This window comes from Botrytis cinerea, chromosome 13 (assembly GCF_000143535.2).
Source record: "Botrytis cinerea B05.10 chromosome 13, complete sequence".
Lineage (NCBI taxonomy): Eukaryota > Fungi > Ascomycota > Leotiomycetes > Helotiales > Sclerotiniaceae > Botrytis > Botrytis cinerea.
The window spans coordinates 215,535-235,157 of NC_037322.1; the positions used below are offsets into that span (position 1 = coordinate 215,535).

Genomic DNA, 19,623 nt, shown 5'->3' on the forward strand with positions numbered 1-19,623 from the left:
AGCAAAGGCAGGCACAGGCATATGGAGATGAAGCTCGGTGAGGTCACCACCAAGCGAAACAAAGCCCACACAATCCTTAATCCTTCCAAGCGTTAAAGTGCCTGGATCCTCTACCTTTGACTTTTAACTTGTGAGGGGAAAATAAGAAAACATTGTTTTTGCATTTCTAAACTTTACAACAACAACAACAAATCTCAATCCCATCTCTTTGCATATTTCAGCATCTCACAAGAATATCGCAATTATGGCCGATAAGAAGGAAGAACCCCAAGAGATTGGTAAGTTACCGTTTCTTCCTCGTTCACATCAACTGCATCCATCTTTGTTGATGTTGGCGAGTTGGTGAGCAAAATAGACCCCGCCATTGCGACTCGAATGATATACAGGAATCTGCACTGCCAGCACGAAAACAGCACAAGAAATCAATTGACTAACAGTATCAACGATTGGTAGATTACTCTCTCAACAACCCCGACACCCTCACCAAATACAAGAATGCTGCTACAATCTCCCAAAAGGTTTTGAAGGATGTTACTGCCTTGTGTGTGGCTGGTGAGAAAATTGTGACCATTTGCGAGAAGGGTGACAAGCTTCTCGAGGAAGAGATCGCAAAGGTTTACCGAGGAAAGAAGATGGTCAAGGGTAAGAATACATTTCTATTGCTCATGCTAATCTAACTAACAGCCAAAAAGGTATTGCCCATCCAACCACCGTTTCTCCTTCAGCTTTCGTAACACCTTATACCCCTCTTACCTCGGACGAAGCCGAAGCAAGCGTTGTTCTCAAAGAAGGCGAAGCTATCAAGATTCAACTCGGTGCACAAATCGATGGATTTGGAACAATTGTTTGTGATACCATTGTCATTCCTTCTGCCGACCACGCAAACGGAGAGATCAGTGGAAGAGATGCGGACCTTTTGTTGGCGACACACTACGCAAACGAGCTTTTGTTACGTTTAATGGTTCCCCCTGGATTGGTTCCAGTTGGTACAGAGGAGGAGCAAAAGAAGGCAGCAGCTATCAAAGCTCCTACTCAAGCTAAGATTACCAGCTTACTCGAGAAGTTGGTTAAGAGTTACGACTGTAACTTGGTCGAGCACACCACCTCTTGGCAATTCGAGCGCAACGAAATTGAAGGAAAGAAGAAGATCATTCTTGCTCCAGGAGACGGTACAAGAGGTGATGGTACCCCAGATGTTGGCGAGGTTTGGGGTGTCGAGATGGGCGTTTCTCTTGGCTCTGGAAAGATTAAGAACTTCGAGAACAGAACCACTCTTCATCGTCGTACCAACCTTACATACGCCTTGAAGCGACCAAGTTCCAGAGCGATTATGAATGAGGTTGTGAAGAAGTTCGGCACCTTCCCATTCAGTTTGAGACAATTAGAATCCGAACGGGATGCTAAGGTCGGTGTTGTCGAGTGTGTACGTGGAAACGTTTTCAGACAATACGAAGTTGTTGGAGACAAGGACAGCGAGGCAGTCGGAAGATTATTGACCACAATTGGTAAGCAGACGATGAATCACCTATCTTTGAAACATTTGACTAACATGTCTAGCAATTACCAAAAACGGTTTACAAAAGATTGCCTCGCCACCCGAGCCAGATCTTAGCAAGTTCAAGACTGATAAGAAGATCACCGACGAAGAGATCCTTAAGATTTTGGAGCAACCTTTGGCCAAGGATAAGAAGAAGAAGGCTGCTAAGAAGCCTGCTGCAACAGAGTAAATAGGTAGATCGAGAACGCGCACGTGATGGGACAGAGGTGACAATTGAATCAATTGAAAGTTACCAAACGATGTGTTTCATGAATTACTTTGAATGTCTGCTCTTCTCATATTTACGTATCTTGCTGCCGACACTGCTTCATAAAGGCTTGTCAAGCATTTCACTGTTCTTACCTCATTCATTGTTGTCATTGGGAAGAGCGAGTGATGTTATGTTGTAACTCGGGTCTGCATCCCATAGGAAGATTCATCAGGCAGTTGGAAACTTCTCAAACCCAGAGATATGCAGCAATTATATGAGTATCGAAATAACGGTGCAAGTGAATTCAATCATCGGTTCTTGCGTGTTTTCATAACTCTCACCTAAGTGAAGTGAAGTGACGTGTAAATCGGTACAGTGCCTTCTTTTTTGAATACTCGGTTAGGATTCAATAGGTTGAAGGCAAAGCCCAGAAATTACCTGCCTAGTGTTCCTTTACCTTTTTCGCTTGCCATCTTCGTCTTCAAGATCAACAACCAAATGATTCTCCTCAACAACCTTTCCAACTGCACATTCTCATTGATTCCATCAAAGACGGTCGGAGAAAATTCAAACGAAAGGCGCTTGCAGCCACTTCGTGCCGCCCTATCCATCTAGCAGCGCACTTAAGCGATTTGCTCTCTCTGGGTCATCAATTGATTTCATCTTGGTATCGATAAGAGCAAGAAGGCTATTCAATTCACCACGTTCTCCCTCTTCCTCTTCCTCTTCCACTTCTCCACTTGCTCTGCCTCTACCTTTTCTTCTTCTTGCTCTCCTTCAGCATATTGTTTCTATTTCGCCACTTTCACGTAGCAACGAACAAATAAGGTATTTTGTCTCTTCGTCTCCGATGTTGTCTCCTACCCCTCTTTTCATTCATTATTTCACGGTACCGTGTCTCTTCACATGATACGAGTACGGCACGAGAAAACTTTACGCGATTGATCACCTTTCAAATAGGAGGATACCTCTTCTTCAATAAGGTCTCTTTTCGTCGAAAAGATCATCTATCAGAATCGTTTATTGATTCTTCTCTGGTATTTAGGAGTTCTATGACCTTTTGAAAAGGACAATAGGTTTATATTCGACATTTGCCTTTCGTTGTTTCGCGCACTTAAAGTAACTCAACGATTTCGGCTCTCAAGGGGCGCTAGCTAAGGGATTTCATCTCGAAGCGAGAACTTGACTTTCTTTCCCTCTCAAATCAATCATACCACGATAATTCAACGCGTACATATCCCTTGAAAACAACGTTGGGGAACATTTATATGATTGCGAATTGAAGAGAAGTATATGAAATCCATTTAAATTATATAATCACTTAACTAACAATTCATTAGTTGTATTGGGACTGCCATCGCAATTGATAGGAGTCGGGTCGGTCGCAGGAGGCGACGAGCGAGGAAGCTATGAGCCAACTCAATTCTCGCCCAACACGCTCTCGTCGTTCCAGTCCATTTGTTTCCGCACAACGTAATCCGAATTCCTCTCCAGCTACAGTAGCAGATACAGGTCGAAAAAGAACGTTTATGGATAAATGGACGGAACCTCCTATTCCTGCTCCCATGCCATCATTTGCAGAAGCTGGAATGGAGAGGCATGGAGTGGTCGCAAACATGGCACCACTTGGAACGCGACCGAGCGCAAAAGCTGTTAAGTCTTCTGCCAAACCAGAGGTACCAGATGCGAGTGGAGGCAGACCAAACGGCGTTGCGGAAGCGATGGATGATTCACTTCCGCCTTCTCTATCGGCGACACCCCAGGCCGCACCCCAAGAAGCGATGGATACCACGGAACCTAACTCGAACGTTTCGCGGAGAAGATCCACATCTACGAAAGCTGAAGAACTCGAACACGTACTACCATCAACACCTCAACAACCAAGAAGCGCGCGAAAAAGTGTTACTAGATCGAGTGTCGCACCTCCCAGTGTACGAAACGAAAGTGAAGGACCTAGCATTTATGCAACTTCTCCAGTCCAGCGCACACCTCTTCCAAACGAGTCGCCTTCTACAGCTTCCTATCATGCTCATAAAATGAGTAATTATACATATGATGAAAGAGATGAAGCTCGTCAGAGGGAGGGTCGGGCTCGTGCAGTCGAAGCGGCTTCTCGCAGAAAGACGGCCAGAATTGTTGAGTTGGCTGTCTCTCACGCGATCGAGGAGAACCGCTGGTGTACTGCCTATGCTTTACGAGAACTTTACGATGAAGACCCTGAAAATTTTGGCATACTTGTTGAAAAACAGGTCTACGAGGAGGCTACGGAGGAAGAGATTCGGGATTTTTACAGATTGATTGGAACCAAGAAGAAGGAAGGCAGAAAGGACAAGGCTGCTGAATATTATTTCAATGGAGATGGTAGCGACCCTGCACCTCATCGACCACGACGTCAAGTTCAACAAGCACCCGTCCAACCTGTATTCCACTTTGCCCCCATATTCGAGGCAAAAAGGACTACATACGCTTCGCCATATGCTAAAGCACCGGCTGCAACGACGGCAACGACGGCAACGACGACATATACCTCACCATACGCTCAGCCACCTCCGCCATTATCATCTACTTCTACCAACAAAGCTCCAACGGTAACAACTGCTGACTCTGTCAGACGCTCATCAGATGCTAAACCAGCTTCTACATCTGGATCTCCAAGAAAACTGGGAGACCATGGCCTTTACCCTAATAAAAAGCACAAAGGAAACAGTTTTGCAGCCGTAAATGAGGACGTCAATGGAAAATCGGATGCAAGTGCAACTGGACCTGGAATCGGAAATAGAACTGATGGAATCACGAAGAAGCAACAGAACGGAGTTGCGTCGGCTTCTTCTTCCGCTGTAGTATTGTCATCCCCACTTCCTAAATTATCAGATCGACCAAGAGCACTCTCAATTTCAAGCTCATCATCATTATCTTCGGTGGATGAACAAATTCTCGATAATGATGAATATGATCCTATGGATTTCGACCACGCTCAGAATCATGCTGGTACAGCAAAGCCTTCAGATGGTTTCGAGCAATCCAAGGGACAGGGTATTGTTAGGGCGGGTAACGCCAATGCCAACGCCAAATTTGGTGCGTCCGTGTCAACCGAGACCCAGTCAAATGCTGGAGGGTCAATTAATCAAAAGCGACCAATCAAATCAAAAAAATTGTCTAGGTTCGAATCAGACACATTTTCATCCACGGCAAAGAAAACCAATAATAAGAGTCGAAGTCTGAACAAATCTAAAACTTCGTCACCCGCGCCTCCATCCTTCCAAGCTATCAATATTCCGACCAGATCTCACAACTCATCCAACAATTCAAACTCTCGTGTCGATAGCGACAATAATCAGGCCAATCCAAGCATGGCACCTGAATTAATACGTACCTCATCATCATCATCGGTTGGATCAGTGCCAATATTAAAGCCAGTGGTGCCTAAAAGGCCACAAATTGTTTTCAAGTCAAAGAAGAAGACACAGGCAGTTGATCGCCCGACTTATGAAGAGAGCGAGATGGTTGGTAAATGGAAGCGCAAGGCGCGAGAAATTACCAACGGTATTACTGAGGATTTACGAACTGAGAGCTTTGTTCGTCCAGATATACAGCCAAGAAGTGTCACTCCTCCAAATTTTCGTAGACCTGTCGAGTATGCATCTGATGGAGGAGATTCTGTTTCCATTCCTACTGCTTCTGTTACAGCTTCTAGTCGTCCATCCAAAACCATTCGACTGGGCACTAAGAATGATCGAGCTAGTAGAAGACAAACTACTACTGCTCCTGTCAACAATTACGACTCGGAAATGAGTTCACCTACAGGACTTGGGTTTCAACCAGACTTGCCTCCTGGATCATTACCAAATTCACGCGCTGGCACACCCTCATCTAATCGACCATCTAGAAAGGCTAAGAATGGCACAGGTCTACGTGTCAAAACTTCGTAAGTTCCCATAGTTTATTTTATTTGATGTCTTTCGGTATCACGTCAGATTTTCGATTTTCTCCAAACCTTGAAGGATTTTGTATTTTTTTTGATTATTCTGTTCCCTGCATCCCCGGTTATCTTCGCCCCTCCGCACCTTGTTTCAAGTGCCTTTGCTGTACTTGCCGATCTACTTGTTGTGTTTTATGGTTACACAGTGTGACAACCGGAACTTTCTTTCACCTTGAATTTAACTTAATTTTTCTTTCATCTTCCTTTCTTACTTAAATGATGAAAATAATTCGCTAACAATTCTTTTCCCTCGCACAGACCAATGAAGAAAAAGAGTGGCCCTTCAGCTGGTATCCCGAGAGCAAGCGGTGAAAGAGATAGTCCAGTTGGAGGTTTTTACCCAAATTTACAAGTAAGTTATCTTGTTTTCCTATATGTGCATCGAGGGTATCGACGACAATGTGAAAAATGATGAATTAGACGATGTTGTAAAGTTCTTCATCGCTCTCTATTGTCGCTTTTTACTTCAATTAAGCTGCTAGCTATCCTTCAACTCTTCATGGCATCTTTCCTTACACTCTCTGCATCTGCTAAATATCGTTGCTTTCATCGTCAACATTGCCATTATCGTCATCATTAATATCATTATCATCGTGATATTCCATCATTTAATGGGCTCCCTCTTATCTTTGGATAAATGGTGACGATAAGGTAATGGAATTGATGATATTTCAATGGATTCTGAATCTGAAATCTGATTGAATTTTCATTACGTTATGTTGTATTTCAATACTCAATATTTGGGGGGCTGGGTTTTCTTGGAGACAAAGTCGAAGAAAGAGAAAAAAAAGCAGCAAGTCCGGGCGGATAGCGCAAACTCTGATGATGGTCCATGGTGGATCGTGGATTATTCACATTACATCCATCTCCGTAATTGCCGAGCCTGAACAGCCCCCACACATGAAACTTTGCCACCTTCACAATCATCATTCACAAGCATCTCATTTGTTAAGTCATTATTATTATTGCAAGAAGGAATTACTACAAGAAAGGAAACTAACAAATGCGTGTAAAGGGTGGAGGAACTATCGGAGAAAACGACGATTATTGTGCGGCTTGTGGAGGTAATGGTAAATTGCTTTGTTGTGATGGATGTACTCGCTCCTTCCACTTCAAATGTGTAGATCTTTCACCAGACTCACCAACCTTAACGACGGAAGAATGGTTTTGTAACGAATGTCTCGCACAAAGTGTTCCTCGATCCAAGGATGAAGAAATTGGTTATTTCGGCCCTTTGTTGGCAAATATGGAGAGAAAGAACCCAAGCGCTTTCCATCTTCCAAAGGCAATTCGGGAGTATTTTGAGAACGTCAAGACCGGGACTGAAGGAGAGTATGAAGAAGGTGTTGTACAGAAACCAAAGTAAGCTTACATCTGGTGGTAATTATCTTGGCTCTTCTTACTAACCATTACAACAGGAACAATCGTGGCTATGATGAAGCCCCGGATTACTTTAAGCTAAAGGACAGCAAAGGAAATCCAATTCTCTGTCATGGCTGTCACCTTTCAGCTGTTAATCCAAGTCGGGCAATTATTCCTTGTACTTATTGTAGTCTCTCATGGCATTTGGATTGCTTGGACCCTCCACTTGCGAAAGAGCCTCCGCCTGGAAGATCTTGGAGGTGTCCAGCTCATGTTGATGATCTTCTCGAGCAAGTACCAGGATCTTTAGGTCCAGCTCATCGTTTCCGAAAGATCAAAGGAGCTTCACTCATTAAGCCTGTTCTTGCTCGTGGCGTTAGAAATAATGGTCACATCGAGATTGAGAACGCTACTTCTGATGATGAAGATCAAGGTAGTGGCTTTTATGAGCAGAGAGAGTATGGTCATGTGTACAAGCTTCCAGAGGAAGGTATCAAACTTGACTTCATTTCACGGTATGCTGTCCTTTCCAATTATTTCATGTTTAATTTACTAATTGATTGTACAGTGTTCATCGTGAATTTGGACATTACAATCAACGCAGCTTTGCAAACAGGCGGGCATCTATTCCAAAGCCACGATTACAAACTACCGAATTCGACAGTCGTAGCCTTGATGAACAGCAAGCTGCTCTCAATCTCGCATATCTGGCCACTGCAAATCCAACGATCAATCTTACACAAACCCTGATTGATGCCTTAATTGTAAGTTATTTTGTTCCTACACTTTACGCCTCCAATCTACGTAACACAATGACGTAACACAAATCTAACCTAAAACCCTTTAGTCCGAAGCCGATGAGCCAGTCATTAAGTTAATTGCAAAAGGAGATGCGTCCAAGCTCTCCAAGAAAAAGCCATTAACTCAAGCTGACAAATCATCTCTGGTTGCTATGACAGCCTTCCTTCAGGAACGTCTAGCTTCGACCTCTGGCGATGTTGAGGGCGACGACGGCATGATAGTGGACAATGAAGATGACGACTTGTGATTTCTTGGTTGCCGACCATCAAATTGGGATGATTTTAGATTGATCTAGTTTGACCATGAGGGTATGGTACCAACTGAGGACTAATGCAATCTTGTCTCGTGACATAGTCATCACATGATAATGTCTTGGCGTATAGTGGGCATAAATATCACATCTCTCCTCTTCGTAGTGTTATCATTGACTGCTTATGTCTTCTCATCAAGCAGTTTTGCTGAGAATCACAGCTAGTCATTCTGAAATCAATTAGTCAACTTCTATTCTCCTTTCGTTGTATTGGCGTCAGCATGCAACTTTTTCCGTTTCTCTCGCACTTGGGCTGCGACTTTTCAATCTTGCTTCTTTTTCATATCAATGGGGGGGAACACAAAAATTCATTCAGACTTGTATCATACACATCATACGAAACAACTCTTCGCAGGCAATGCGAAAGCATCTCATCAGAGTGAGGGATTTAGGAAGGAATCATTGGTGCAGCATGGCGTTAAGTGGAGTTTTTATTCATTTTGACTTTTCAGGGTTTTGCAGACTTAAGGGATTTTAATTTTCGAGAAGGGGACTGTGTGTGAAGATGGCGGATAAGATTCGGCGACTATTTCTTCTTTTTCGACGTAGGCAATCAGACGGGGAGAGGGATTTGAACGAGAGATGGAAGTGGGTGATGTGGTAGATAAAACGGGAAGATATCAATGCTTGAATAAGTATTAGATGGGTCGATGGACAGATTGTGTAGTCGAGAGAAGGCAAGGATGGATCACATTATATTACATCGCATATCATCTGGTTTTGCGATGGTATGGAGAGGGGATCTCATGTTTCCTTTGATTTTCTTGCTGGGGTGGATGATCTGATGGCAGAATGGTTGATGGGGGAAGGAAGACGTGGTAGCTGCTGTAAGCAGCCAGGCGGGAAGGGAGGAATGGAAGGGAGAAGAGAGGGGGCGGAGCAAACCAGGTAGTGATCCTCTATCAGATTAGATGAGATGAATGATGAGAAAAAAGATTAAAATGTGATTGAGTGTGCTGCAAATGTGATTTTGTGGGAAGGCATTGTAGAAATTTAGTGTTTGATCTAATACTACTTGATATATACTGCAGTAGAACACTATCGAAGGCTGCTGGCTGGCTGGCTAAAGGGTGCAGCAAAGGGAAAGAAAAGTATACAGTAATTCAATGGGTAAGGTGTGAGCATCTATCGAGAACTTGGAGCTAGGATCTAGGAACTGAAAGATGATTTGGGGAGCGGGGAAAGATTTTGAGATGATAAAGTTCTGTGCTTTGTCTCTGATTTCCTGGAGAGATTGAATCTCTTGCTGAGAGAGTGAAGGGGGGTTTCAAGTCGTAATTAAGAAGGATTTCGGTATACTTATAGTTCTTAATTCGCAGATGCTGGCTGAGAATCATGTTAATAATAGACCAAACCAATGATGCGATGTTATAGTTCATCAGTGCAGGGGATCTTGCGCCATGTAAAAAGTCCTAGCACCGCATTCGTGTAGAGAGAGAAGGATTGTATATCTTTCGGAACACGCTCCCGTCAACTCCGGCTAGGAAATTCATCCTTTGCCAGGGTTTAGATAGACGACGCTTCGTGATTTGGATACTTCTGCAGTGCCAGTAGGAATCACAGAGGTGTCAATGGCTTTAGGATACTTCGAAGCGTCACAGACTGAGTCAGACCGAAAAAGGAAAATATGCTTGTTGAGACGTTTTGGTGATGGCGATTGGACGGTTGAAAAAGCAATAGTGCTCTCTCCAGGCCCCGCCTTTCGTCACAAATCTGTCAACGCCTCGATGCCGTCGTTCTGGAAGTAATAGATAGGTACCGTGCTGATTTCTTAAAAAGCAATGAAATATGTGTTACCGATGATTGGTCGTCGGCGAGTCAAGGTCTTGCCAGATCTATGACCCACTCTTGAGCCACTTCTGGTAGGTGAGGATTGGTGAGGTCAGGAAGGGGCATTTTTGCCTTCACCATCACTGACCATCTCTTTAGACATGTGCAATCAATATTAATATGTCAAGAAATACTGAATCACGATTAGTCAATGTCGACGAGTCTCGAGGGTATACCGGTTGATGGCCCACTCCACTCTCGAGCCACTCCCCCCACACTGTCTATCACGGTTGGCCCAGGACTCCGGAAAAAATAATTGCGAAGATTACTGCGAGCCATTTTATGTTCAGAAAGCAAACAATGGTTATGATGAGCATGAATCATTTTTACACACCGATTGATGATTAAGCGGGTCTCTTTATAAAGGACATTTTCACATTCCTCCTCCACATATTTTCCTTGCTGCAACTATTTCAACTCCTAATACATCAACCATGGCGACAACGACTCTGACCGAAGTTGAACTTCAAGCTTTGCCCAATAATTCTTCACCTTGGGTTCCCAATCCTGGAGTTGTACAAAGCGAATCGGATCCAGAAGATATCAGACAAGACACGACTCCGCCAACCAACGCTGTAGAAGTCTTACAAAAATGGAATTATCCTCCCAAGAATGTATATCGAGTGGGAGCTTCATTTTGGAGTTTCTTTCTCATAGGGATGAATGATGGTTCTTATGGTGTAAGTCTTCACTCCATCTCTCACTCCGAGTTACATCATATACTAAACGAACGAAGGCTTTGATTCCATACGTAAGTCACATATGCTCTTGCAAATCGCAATTCTTGTACTGAGAAGTTTATAAAGCTGGAACAATACTACAACCTATCCTACACTGTTATCTCCCTGATATTCCTTTCCCCTTTCGCAGGTTACACATTCGCCTCCTTAATCAACGACTCCGTACACGTCAAGTTTGGTCAAAGAGGTGTAGCTGTCATCACAGGACTATCTCATCTTATCCCCTATATCGTACTTTCACTCCATCCCCCCTATCCAGTTCTTGTCGTTATGTTTGTAATTGTAGGAATTGGTAATGGACTTGCGGATGCGGCTTGGTGTGCTTGGATTGGTAACATGGTTAGTGCGAATCAGATGCAGGGATTCTTGCAAGCTTGCTATTCTCTTGGTGGGACAATTGCACCTTTGATTGCTGCGGGAATGCTGGCTAAGACGGGGTTGGAGTGGTATTATTTTTACTATATCATGGTGAGTGTTGCTTGCGATCTGAAGACCGTCTCATCAAGAACAGTTGATTGATAAGAAACAGACAGCAGTAGCAGCCTCCGAGCTTATTATTTCGGCATGGGCATTCTGGGCTCAAACGGGTCAAGTATACTCAATGGAGAATCCTCGAGATGTCAATGCTAAGACTGGAAGACTTCGAGAAGCTTTAAGTAATAAGTTGACTTGGATATTCGCAGCCTTCATCTTTGGCTATGTAGGAGCTGAAGGTAATTTCCCGTTTCTCCATATCACCAAACTTCGAAATATTAACAGTCATCATAGTATCACTAGGCGGTTGGATCGTAACCTTCATGACCCAAGTTCGCTCCGGCACAACCTTTTCTTCCTCCCTCACCTCAACTGGTTTCTGGGCCGGTATGACGGTTGGCCGCGTAGGTCTCGCTTTCCTGACAGCTTGGCTAGGCGAATTCACATCCGTACTCGTTTACCTTGGAATCTGCATAGCCCTGGAACTTCTCTTTTGGCTCATCCCATCCTTCTACGTTTCCGCAATTTCAATAGCATTCCTGGGATTATTCCTAGGCCCCTTATTTCCAACAGCTATTGTATTGGTTACGAAACTTATGCCGAAGGAATTACATGTTGGAAGTATTGGGTTTGCGACTGCGTTTGGAGGAAGTGGAGGAGCAATATTTCCTTTTATTGTGGGGGCGCTTGCCCAGGCGAAGGGGGTGAAGGCGTTGCAACCGGTTGTTTTGGCGCTCTTGGTGACGATCTCTGGATTGTGGTTGTTGGTTCCGAGAAAGGTAAAGAGAGATGAGGAGGCTTCGAGGGTAAGATGGGAGGGAGTTACGGTGGCAAATTAACTTGCGTATGCATTTTGATCGTGGGTTGGAGCTTTTTTATTGTTTATTGAGACTGCGTTTATACAACATATAGTACACGGCGGTGGAGACGCTAAAGAAATAGCGTAGATAGTATACCTCATTGAACTTCTAGATTTTACATCGCTTAAGGAGATTGCGTTCGAGGGTCCCTAGCTGAATGGCTTACACAATCAAGCCTACTCTCTCCATTTCTCTCTAGCCATATTATGCGTTCATAAACTTTTCATTATCTGTATATAGTCTTTATATTTATCCTATCTATTGCTTTCACCTCAGTGTCTCAACTCATCCTCCAGTTATTCGTCCCTCTATACGTCCTCCTGTGCAAGTTTTCTTTGTACCTTTTCGTCCTTTGTTAGCTTTAACCTTGATGTCTAACTATAATCTCCACATGAGATCACCTCAAGCTTCAATATTCTGAAAGAGCCATAATGTCCCTCGTCACAACCATCAGGCTCTCATGTGTCTACAGCCTTCATTTACACCTCACCCTCTGTTCTTCTGTACCTAATTTCTACATCACTTTCCGTTTCTCTTTCATATCCTAAAGTTTCTTTCTTAGACTTCAAAGCCTCAAATCCACCTTTGAGCCCACGATTAACCGAAATCCCCCTTCATCCCTAAAAGTTCACATTCAAGTCTTCAATCTACACATCAGTCTACCTCGAGCACTAAATAAGAAAGTTGCTAAAGTACCTCACGGGTTTGTATAGTGTCATGCATTCTTTGCTTTGATCATCTTTCTTACCTTCCAGATTTCGTATCTCTTTTTACTCTCTTGAAAGAGGAAACCTGGTGAAATTGAATGGACATAGTTCACTTCGCAGAAACATTTATGGAAAGACAAATAACAATAAACAAGGGTGTGGATACGCATTTGCTGGACAATGGTATCAAGGACTGAATATCAGATCGCGGCTTTGTGAGTTATCCTTTGGTGACAAACTTCCTCCCGTGGAGATGCTGGGACTTGGCGTTGGTAGGTAGATACGATACCTTTTCGAGAGTTAGCACATGTCATACAATCTTTTCTAGCAGATCTAGGTCTCTCAAAGCGTCCTCGATCTGCCTTAGACTTGGTTTTTCCTTCATATCCACACGAAAGATTTATCCAATATATTCAAGAAGTGTATCTAATCCATCTCTGATGCCCATCTCATGTGTTATCTCATTCTATATTTTCAAAAGATAAATAAAAAGCAAAGCAGAATGTACCATTGCACTCTCTCCTCGTGTCTAGGAGATGCTTGTTGAGGGCAACATGATTTGCCAAGACGTGATTCGATTACATAATCTAGCGGATAAGCAACGAGATTCTTCTTCTATTCTAAATGTGTTGAGTGATACCTACTTGAAGTGATGAATAGAGATTTCTTTCAAATATTACGAAGAATGATTTCAAATAAGTTTATTATTTCAAATATCGTTTCAATATAGGGAATTGAATGTGTCTACTGAAGCATTCATCTCTTCTTAATTTTCTCAAACCCTAATCTTATTCAACACCACCCTCCCTCTCTAAGCAACATGCAGGCAGCTGTGACTAGGAGATCGAAATTTAGGACTGCATGCGACAGATGTTACGAGCTCAAAGAAAGATGCGAGCGCGCATCCTCCTCAACCCATTGTGCACGATGTGATAGGCTGGGTGTGACTTGTTCAACGGTACGGCCTGTACGGCCGGTGGGCAGGAGAGCACAACATGCGGACTCGGTGACTAGATTGGCACCGAGGAAATCCAGAAAACAGGCGCAAAACCAGCCTAGTATTGATTCATCTTTGAACGTGCTTCCTAGTTTACAGCCAGAAGAGGAGGAGTTATTGTCATTTTTTCTAAGCCAATCAGGAAATCTCAATCAGTTCATCGCGTACCCGAGCTCTCAAGCTGGAAAGCAGCAGTTGTTCGCTGTTCAGCTATCAAGTACTCTACCATCGTTTAGGGATGCTTTTCTCGCATGTGCTCTATCAGTAAACCAAATTCAAACAGGCACCGCAGGGGGTGCGGGCACAACTTTCAGTGTTCGCTATATATTGAAGGCTATGGATGCCTTACGTTCTTTGCCTGTGTTATCTTCACAAGATGCAGTTCTATGCCATGCTCTGGGAGGTTTGCTTGCCTTTTCAATATCTTCCGCAATCGGTGTTGGAGTTCCAGATGTTTGTCGTCACTGTCTAGGTACAACCACTCCGTTCATGGGAACAGCAGTTTCTGATGTACAAGATGATCCGTGGGGAAGCTTTTTGATTCTGTTGGAAACTATGGACTGTCTTATGCATCGACAAAAGCCGATACTGAGGATCCGAGTACCAACCTCTGTTGTCATTGACTGTCGTCTTGGCCTCTGTTTACCTCTGTTACCATACTATCATGATCTATGTGTAATCAGCAACACACTTCTTGACACAACCGACGCGAATGACTTGGCTCGCTTGCAAAAGCAGCTAGATGACATACATTGCATTGTGGAGCCATGGCAGCCATCTCAATTGGATGGACTTATTGAGTGCTTTGATTCAACGGAAATCGTTCATCTCCTTGCGCAAGCCAAAATCTACCGCTTGGGAGTTCTCCTAGTGGGTCATCGGCTACGATATCCTTTTGGCCAGGAAGATTCTCAAGCGGAAATCTGGTCAAAAGAAGTAATGATGGAACTTGAGATGGCAAAATTAGTCACCAAAAAACCTATGCGGTTTGTAACATTGCCATTTATCATCGCTGCTGTTGAGGTCAGAGGGGAACATTTACGTGTCAAAACGCTTGAGCGCGTAGATGATTGCGTGGATAATTTCGCTCAATTCATGCAAAAGGCAACGAAGACATTTTTGTCGAGAGTTTGGCATGAGAGAGATTCAAATCTTACAACCAGGTGGTTTGATTCAATCCACAAACCTTGTCCTGTGTTGAATGCTCTTACTGCAACTTGTTCAACTGGCTAATGGATGTAGCTAATTTTCCTATGAAGGATAATTCTAGTCTTTTATTGTTACAAATATCATATAGATTTGTCCTAGTTTAACAGCTTCGCAGATTAATTATTAGACAAGGAACTGTTCCAAGAGAGCTATGCTAGGAGAGAAAATTCAGTCCGAACGATAAATCCAGGAGTTCATCTGGTGAATAGCTACCCGCCATTTATAAAACAAGAACCTGGCGCATAGTTGCCTATACTCTGGACCGCAGGTCCACAATGAGAGATTCAAAATTTTGAGCTTCATAGAAACATTCATAAATATTCTAACAGTTCTAATGGTCGAAAAACCTCATGGCCTATTTTACTACTCTACACCTTGTTTATGATCGAGTCCAACGTAGCTGCAGCCTTCAGCAAAGCTTCATCTTTGTGTCTATATCCCACAAGCTGCACACAAACTGGTGCATCCTTGTACTGTTCGGGGCCGGTGTCTTCGGGAATATATGTTAGCCTGGATTATACTGAGTTGGGGAGATATTGACACTTACACAATCTATAAATCTGTTCATCATCTGGGCCAAACTTGGCGTTACTCAAATCATCAGCCAAGTCTGTGTCTTGCACTTGATCTACCGGGATCACAACGGCTGGATAATCAAGATAATTCCACAAGCACGTATATGCCACTCTCGACCAACAGTCCAATGGAACTGCAGTGTGCGCTGCAGAAGGCATTAGAATTACGTCTAAATTGTTATCGCAAAATAGCTTGAGATACATTTTCGCGGTCTGTGCTCGTCGGTCATTCAATTCGAAGTAGCTTTGTAAAGTCGTTCCTGGCACTGATAGAAGGCCGGTTTTTGCTAGGGATGGGATCGCTGGCTCTCCTGTTCGCTCGAACTGTTCTACATAGTACTTTTGAAGTCAGCCTGCATGTCTGAAGTTGGTTAATCGGAGATTCTCTGAACTTACATCACTTCCTGATAGTGTCATATAGCTGATGAAATCTTGGTAGATCGATGTGACGTCAGGTAAATCAATAGAGATAATTTCAACGTTGCTGTTGTCACTGAGGAGATCAACCGCTTGCTTTAAAGCGCGTCGAACTGGGGGTGATGGAGTAAAGGCTCCATCATTTTGAGCAACACCAATTCGGAGTTTATATGTGGGCTTGAATTCTAGCCATGGAACCGAAATCGCAGTACTATCATACTTCCAGGTATCTGCTTGAAGTATTGATTTAAGAAGTAGTTCGCAATCCCGGAGTGAAGTCGCCATTGGTCCGACAGTTGACTTAACACCATCTGTCCCTGACGGAGTAAGATCTTTTACGCCGCCATGAGGAATCAACCCTACACTAGGTCTAAATCCATAAATACCATTACATACCGATGGAACACGAATACTTCCACCGATATCCGTTCCAACACCTAAAATACTGCCTCGAAGAGCAAGGAGTGCACCTTCGCCCCCAGTACTTCCACCTGCTGTTAGCGATTTATTCCGTGGATTCAATGTTCGTCCGAAGATGTTGTTGTGACTATCTCCTGTCATGATTGATTGGGGAAGATTGGTTTTGCAGTATAGAACTGCACCTAAATCGAGAAGCATAGCAGCCAGTGCGCTATTTTCCGAAGCGGGAGAATTTACATAACAGCCTAGTCCAGTTGAGGTGTCGTACCCGGCGACATCAAAACTATCTTTGAGGGAAATGGGTAGGCCGAATAGGGGAGGAAGAGGTTTGCCGGTTGATTTTGAGTAGGCGTATTGGAGATCGAGCATCTTGGCTCTTTCGATTGCTGCGGAGAAAAATATTTCGGTCAGACAGTTTGTCTGTTAGTTTTGAAAGTTGTTAATTTTCTTTCTCCATTGGACATTGCAATATTTTTGACATCTTCAACGGACACGCCACGAATAAACTCACCAATTGATGAGCAATCGCAGCTCTTTTGCAAAACGCAATGGTCACTTGCTCTGCCGTAAAGACTCCCTTCTTCAACAATCCAAGAAGTGCAGTGGCGTCGTAGTCGGAAGTGATTTGATATTCATTCTCGTCCAAAAGCCCGCAGCTAAGCGGGACTTCCATCACGTTGGACATGCTTTGGTATTTCTCGGTGGAAAGTCGCCATTCTTTGGGTATGAGGGAACGCTGTGCAGCTTTCTTCTGGGCGGAGAGTGCAATGTAGGGTTTTGGAGAGGATGTGGATGTGGATTTGGAGGAGGATGAAGCCATTTTGATGATGATGAGGTGGATATTGAATGGATTTTGAGTGTAAAGACTAAGAGAGTCAAATGAAGTGATATTGGAACTTGGAGATGAAGGAGCTTCTGGATAATAGTATTTCAAGAGGATATTTCTAGCCCCATATATACATTCTCTAAAATCAGAAATATCGAATCCGTCTCGAGCAGCCCACAGGAAACTAGAAGTCATACATGCGTAAACACCATAATGTTGTAAACTCTCCGGTCCCGGTTCCGGTTCCGGTTTCATTTATTGTTATAATTCGGGTCTAACTTTATCTCTAGCTCTAACATGAATAGAGCACTCTAAATCCCCGCACTCAATATCTTTCCCAGAGACAGAAATAGAGAGTAGAGAAATGTGGAACCTTCCTTGCTCGACATGTTCCATGAAATGCCATGCCTTCCTGAATTCACACCCATGTTAGTTAGTATGTATTGATTGATTGGTTGAGCTCAAACCTCCGGTCCCACAGTGGGGTGGGGTTAGGTTAGGTTACAAAGCCTACGATGGGAAACGAAGCAAAAAATTAACTCTCCGGTCAACTCTCCGGCTCGGTTCTTCGTAGGATGGATTGGTGTTTCGGGGGGAGGTTTCTGGATTGCGTGGACTGGATTTCTAGAAAGGATGTTATTGATGGGAATCAAGAGGAATTGAGATAATGCCCCCCCCTTTTTTTTGGTGTACTTTTCCCTTAATCGATACAACTCATCTTGTCGACTGGTGTGATCCCGGACATCTATAGACTTTCCCCGCGACAGAGTGATCTTTCCATGTTTTGATATTCTGTATTGATTGTATAGCGGTTTATAACACGTATACAAGTGTAGAATACGGGGTAGGAACTAGGCACGAGAAAAAAAGTTGGAGAATAATAATATCTTAGCATTTATGCTAATTTGTGCCATGTGAAACAAATAAAGACTACCTAGGTATTCGAGAATTAAACTGTAAAGATCGTGTGTATCATCCCGTCATAATCCGTTCCATATTCATATCTGTGTGCTCATGTGCGTGTAACTCCGTGCTGATGCGTATGCTGTGCGAACCCTTTCTGTTTTCCATTTCATTACTTTAGTCTTCTCAGTCCTCCTCTGTCAAAATACCGATTTTTCGTAAAGGAGCGTCGGTCATTAATGCGCTAAGGAAATTGTAAGAAATTCATCCTGCCCTGTCTTGCTTCTTGCATCTCATTTCATGATATCCCTTCCCTTTCACGTCAAGTGTTCCTTACTCGTGACTCGAGAGTCGAAGAAGCTTGATGGTTATTAGGGGAAGCGAGTGAGCACAAGTTTATCTATGCAGGGCAAGAAACACTTCTAACAGTCTGTGGAGGTCCCATGTTCCTAAAGATGGAAAAGAATTTCATCAGCAAACGAGTTTTGAGATTTAACAAATGGATGTGAAGAAATGAAAGTACTAACCAAACACCACTAGCGATTTGTACAAAGGCTGGCGTGTAATCGACTGTATCGAATTTGCAGTTGGGGATATTATATGTGGAGCGGACTTGGGAGATTGAGAGAGCGTTGTCTGTGAGAGGGGGATTAGTGCTTGTTTTTACGTGCGTTACGTTTGTGGAGTTTTGAGGGGAAGAGGATGAGATTGCAAGGAGGTAGGAAAGAGTAGAAACGAAGGGAAAATAGGTAATACATACTGGTATAAACTGGTCCTCCGCCAAGTGGTACACTAATGAAATATTTTGCATCTGCAGCTCCATCTAATTCGATGCTGATCACTTGACCCGAAGGAGAACCTCCGCTTGTACAGGAGATATCGATGATCGTTTGAGGTGGTCCGACTTGCCATGTATTTGGTGGTCCTTGCTATTTAGACGATCAGAGTCAAGCTTCTGGATATATGACATCGTTTTCCGCTGAGTTGGGCAGGATAACATGACATATGATAGAAAGCATGGGAGAGTGGTACATTAATAGGAAAAGGATAAGAGTTGATCAGCAAAAGAGCAGAAACTTACGACCAAAGCGGGTGTGTAGTCCACGGCATGAATCCTACAGTTGTTCTGTACATCAAAGCCATCTGTAGAGATAGAAGAAATGCTCAAGGCATTGTTGGTGCTGGTAGTCGAACCATCGAGCGGAACAGACAATGTGTATTGAGCACCTGCAGCACCATGAAAGGTAAGAGACGCTGTGTTGAGAGGTGGAGAGAGAGGGAGTGCGGAGGTTAGAGCTAAGGAGGCGACGAGGGTAGCGATAGTTGTGAAGTACATTTTGATCTGGGAGTGGTGTTATTATGTGGTGTGAGTTTTGAGCTGAAAGGTTTGGTTGCTAAGTGTTGATGATGATTTGCAAGCTTGATGTAGTATGAGGAAATGTATTGATTGCGATGGTGAAGATGA

The 19,623-nt window shown here is 43.5% G+C and overlaps 6 protein-coding genes across 6 annotated transcripts; 4 read left to right on the forward strand and 2 right to left on the reverse strand.

Annotated features, from left to right (window-relative positions):
• Positions 1–103: 103 nt before the first annotated feature.
• Bcarx1 lies at positions 104–2,058 on the forward strand. The gene is made up of 4 exons (XM_001546010.2): positions 104–278; positions 454–642; positions 693–1,505; positions 1,558–2,058. Exons 1-4 carry the CDS (start codon positions 245–247, stop codon positions 1,725–1,727), a joined length of 1,206 nt encoding a protein of 401 aa, XP_001546060.2. The 5' UTR covers positions 104–244; the 3' UTR covers positions 1,728–2,058.
• A 190-nt stretch (positions 2,059–2,248) lies between these two features.
• Bcrco1 lies at positions 2,249–8,314 on the forward strand. Its single transcript, XM_024696617.1, has 6 exons — positions 2,249–5,673; positions 5,986–6,079; positions 6,743–7,089; positions 7,146–7,604; positions 7,658–7,853; positions 7,937–8,314. The coding sequence occupies exons 1-6, from the start codon at positions 3,158–3,160 to the stop codon at positions 8,135–8,137; spliced, it is 3,813 nt and encodes a 1,270-aa protein (XP_024552430.1). The 5' UTR covers positions 2,249–3,157; the 3' UTR covers positions 8,138–8,314.
• A 2,051-nt stretch (positions 8,315–10,365) lies between these two features.
• On the forward strand, positions 10,366–12,374 carry BCIN_13g00570 (hypothetical protein). Its single transcript, XM_024696618.1, has 5 exons — positions 10,366–10,710; positions 10,767–10,781; positions 10,837–11,238; positions 11,300–11,483; positions 11,539–12,374. Exons 1-5 carry the CDS (start codon positions 10,465–10,467, stop codon positions 12,081–12,083), a joined length of 1,392 nt encoding a protein of 463 aa, XP_024552431.1. The 5' UTR covers positions 10,366–10,464; the 3' UTR covers positions 12,084–12,374.
• A 1,117-nt stretch (positions 12,375–13,491) lies between these two features.
• BCIN_13g00580 (hypothetical protein) lies at positions 13,492–15,123 on the forward strand. Its single transcript, XM_001546015.2, has one exon. It carries the CDS (start codon positions 13,632–13,634, stop codon positions 15,039–15,041), a length of 1,410 nt encoding a protein of 469 aa, XP_001546065.1. The 5' UTR covers positions 13,492–13,631; the 3' UTR covers positions 15,042–15,123.
• A 170-nt stretch (positions 15,124–15,293) lies between these two features.
• Positions 15,294–17,422, reverse strand: BCIN_13g00590 (hypothetical protein). Its single transcript, XM_001546016.2, has 4 exons — positions 16,941–17,422; positions 15,989–16,849; positions 15,565–15,931; positions 15,294–15,507 (listed from the first exon to the last, which is right to left on the reverse strand). The coding sequence occupies exons 1-4, from the start codon at positions 17,247–17,249 to the stop codon at positions 15,386–15,388; spliced, it is 1,659 nt and encodes a 552-aa protein (XP_001546066.2). The 5' UTR covers positions 17,250–17,422; the 3' UTR covers positions 15,294–15,385.
• A 1,063-nt stretch (positions 17,423–18,485) lies between these two features.
• On the reverse strand, positions 18,486–19,609 carry BCIN_13g00600 (hypothetical protein). The gene is made up of 4 exons (XM_001546017.2): positions 19,240–19,609; positions 18,919–19,087; positions 18,686–18,794; positions 18,486–18,607 (listed from the first exon to the last, which is right to left on the reverse strand). The coding sequence occupies exons 1-4, from the start codon at positions 19,492–19,494 to the stop codon at positions 18,559–18,561; spliced, it is 582 nt and encodes a 193-aa protein (XP_001546067.1). The 5' UTR covers positions 19,495–19,609; the 3' UTR covers positions 18,486–18,558.
• Positions 19,610–19,623: the final 14 nt, after the last annotated feature.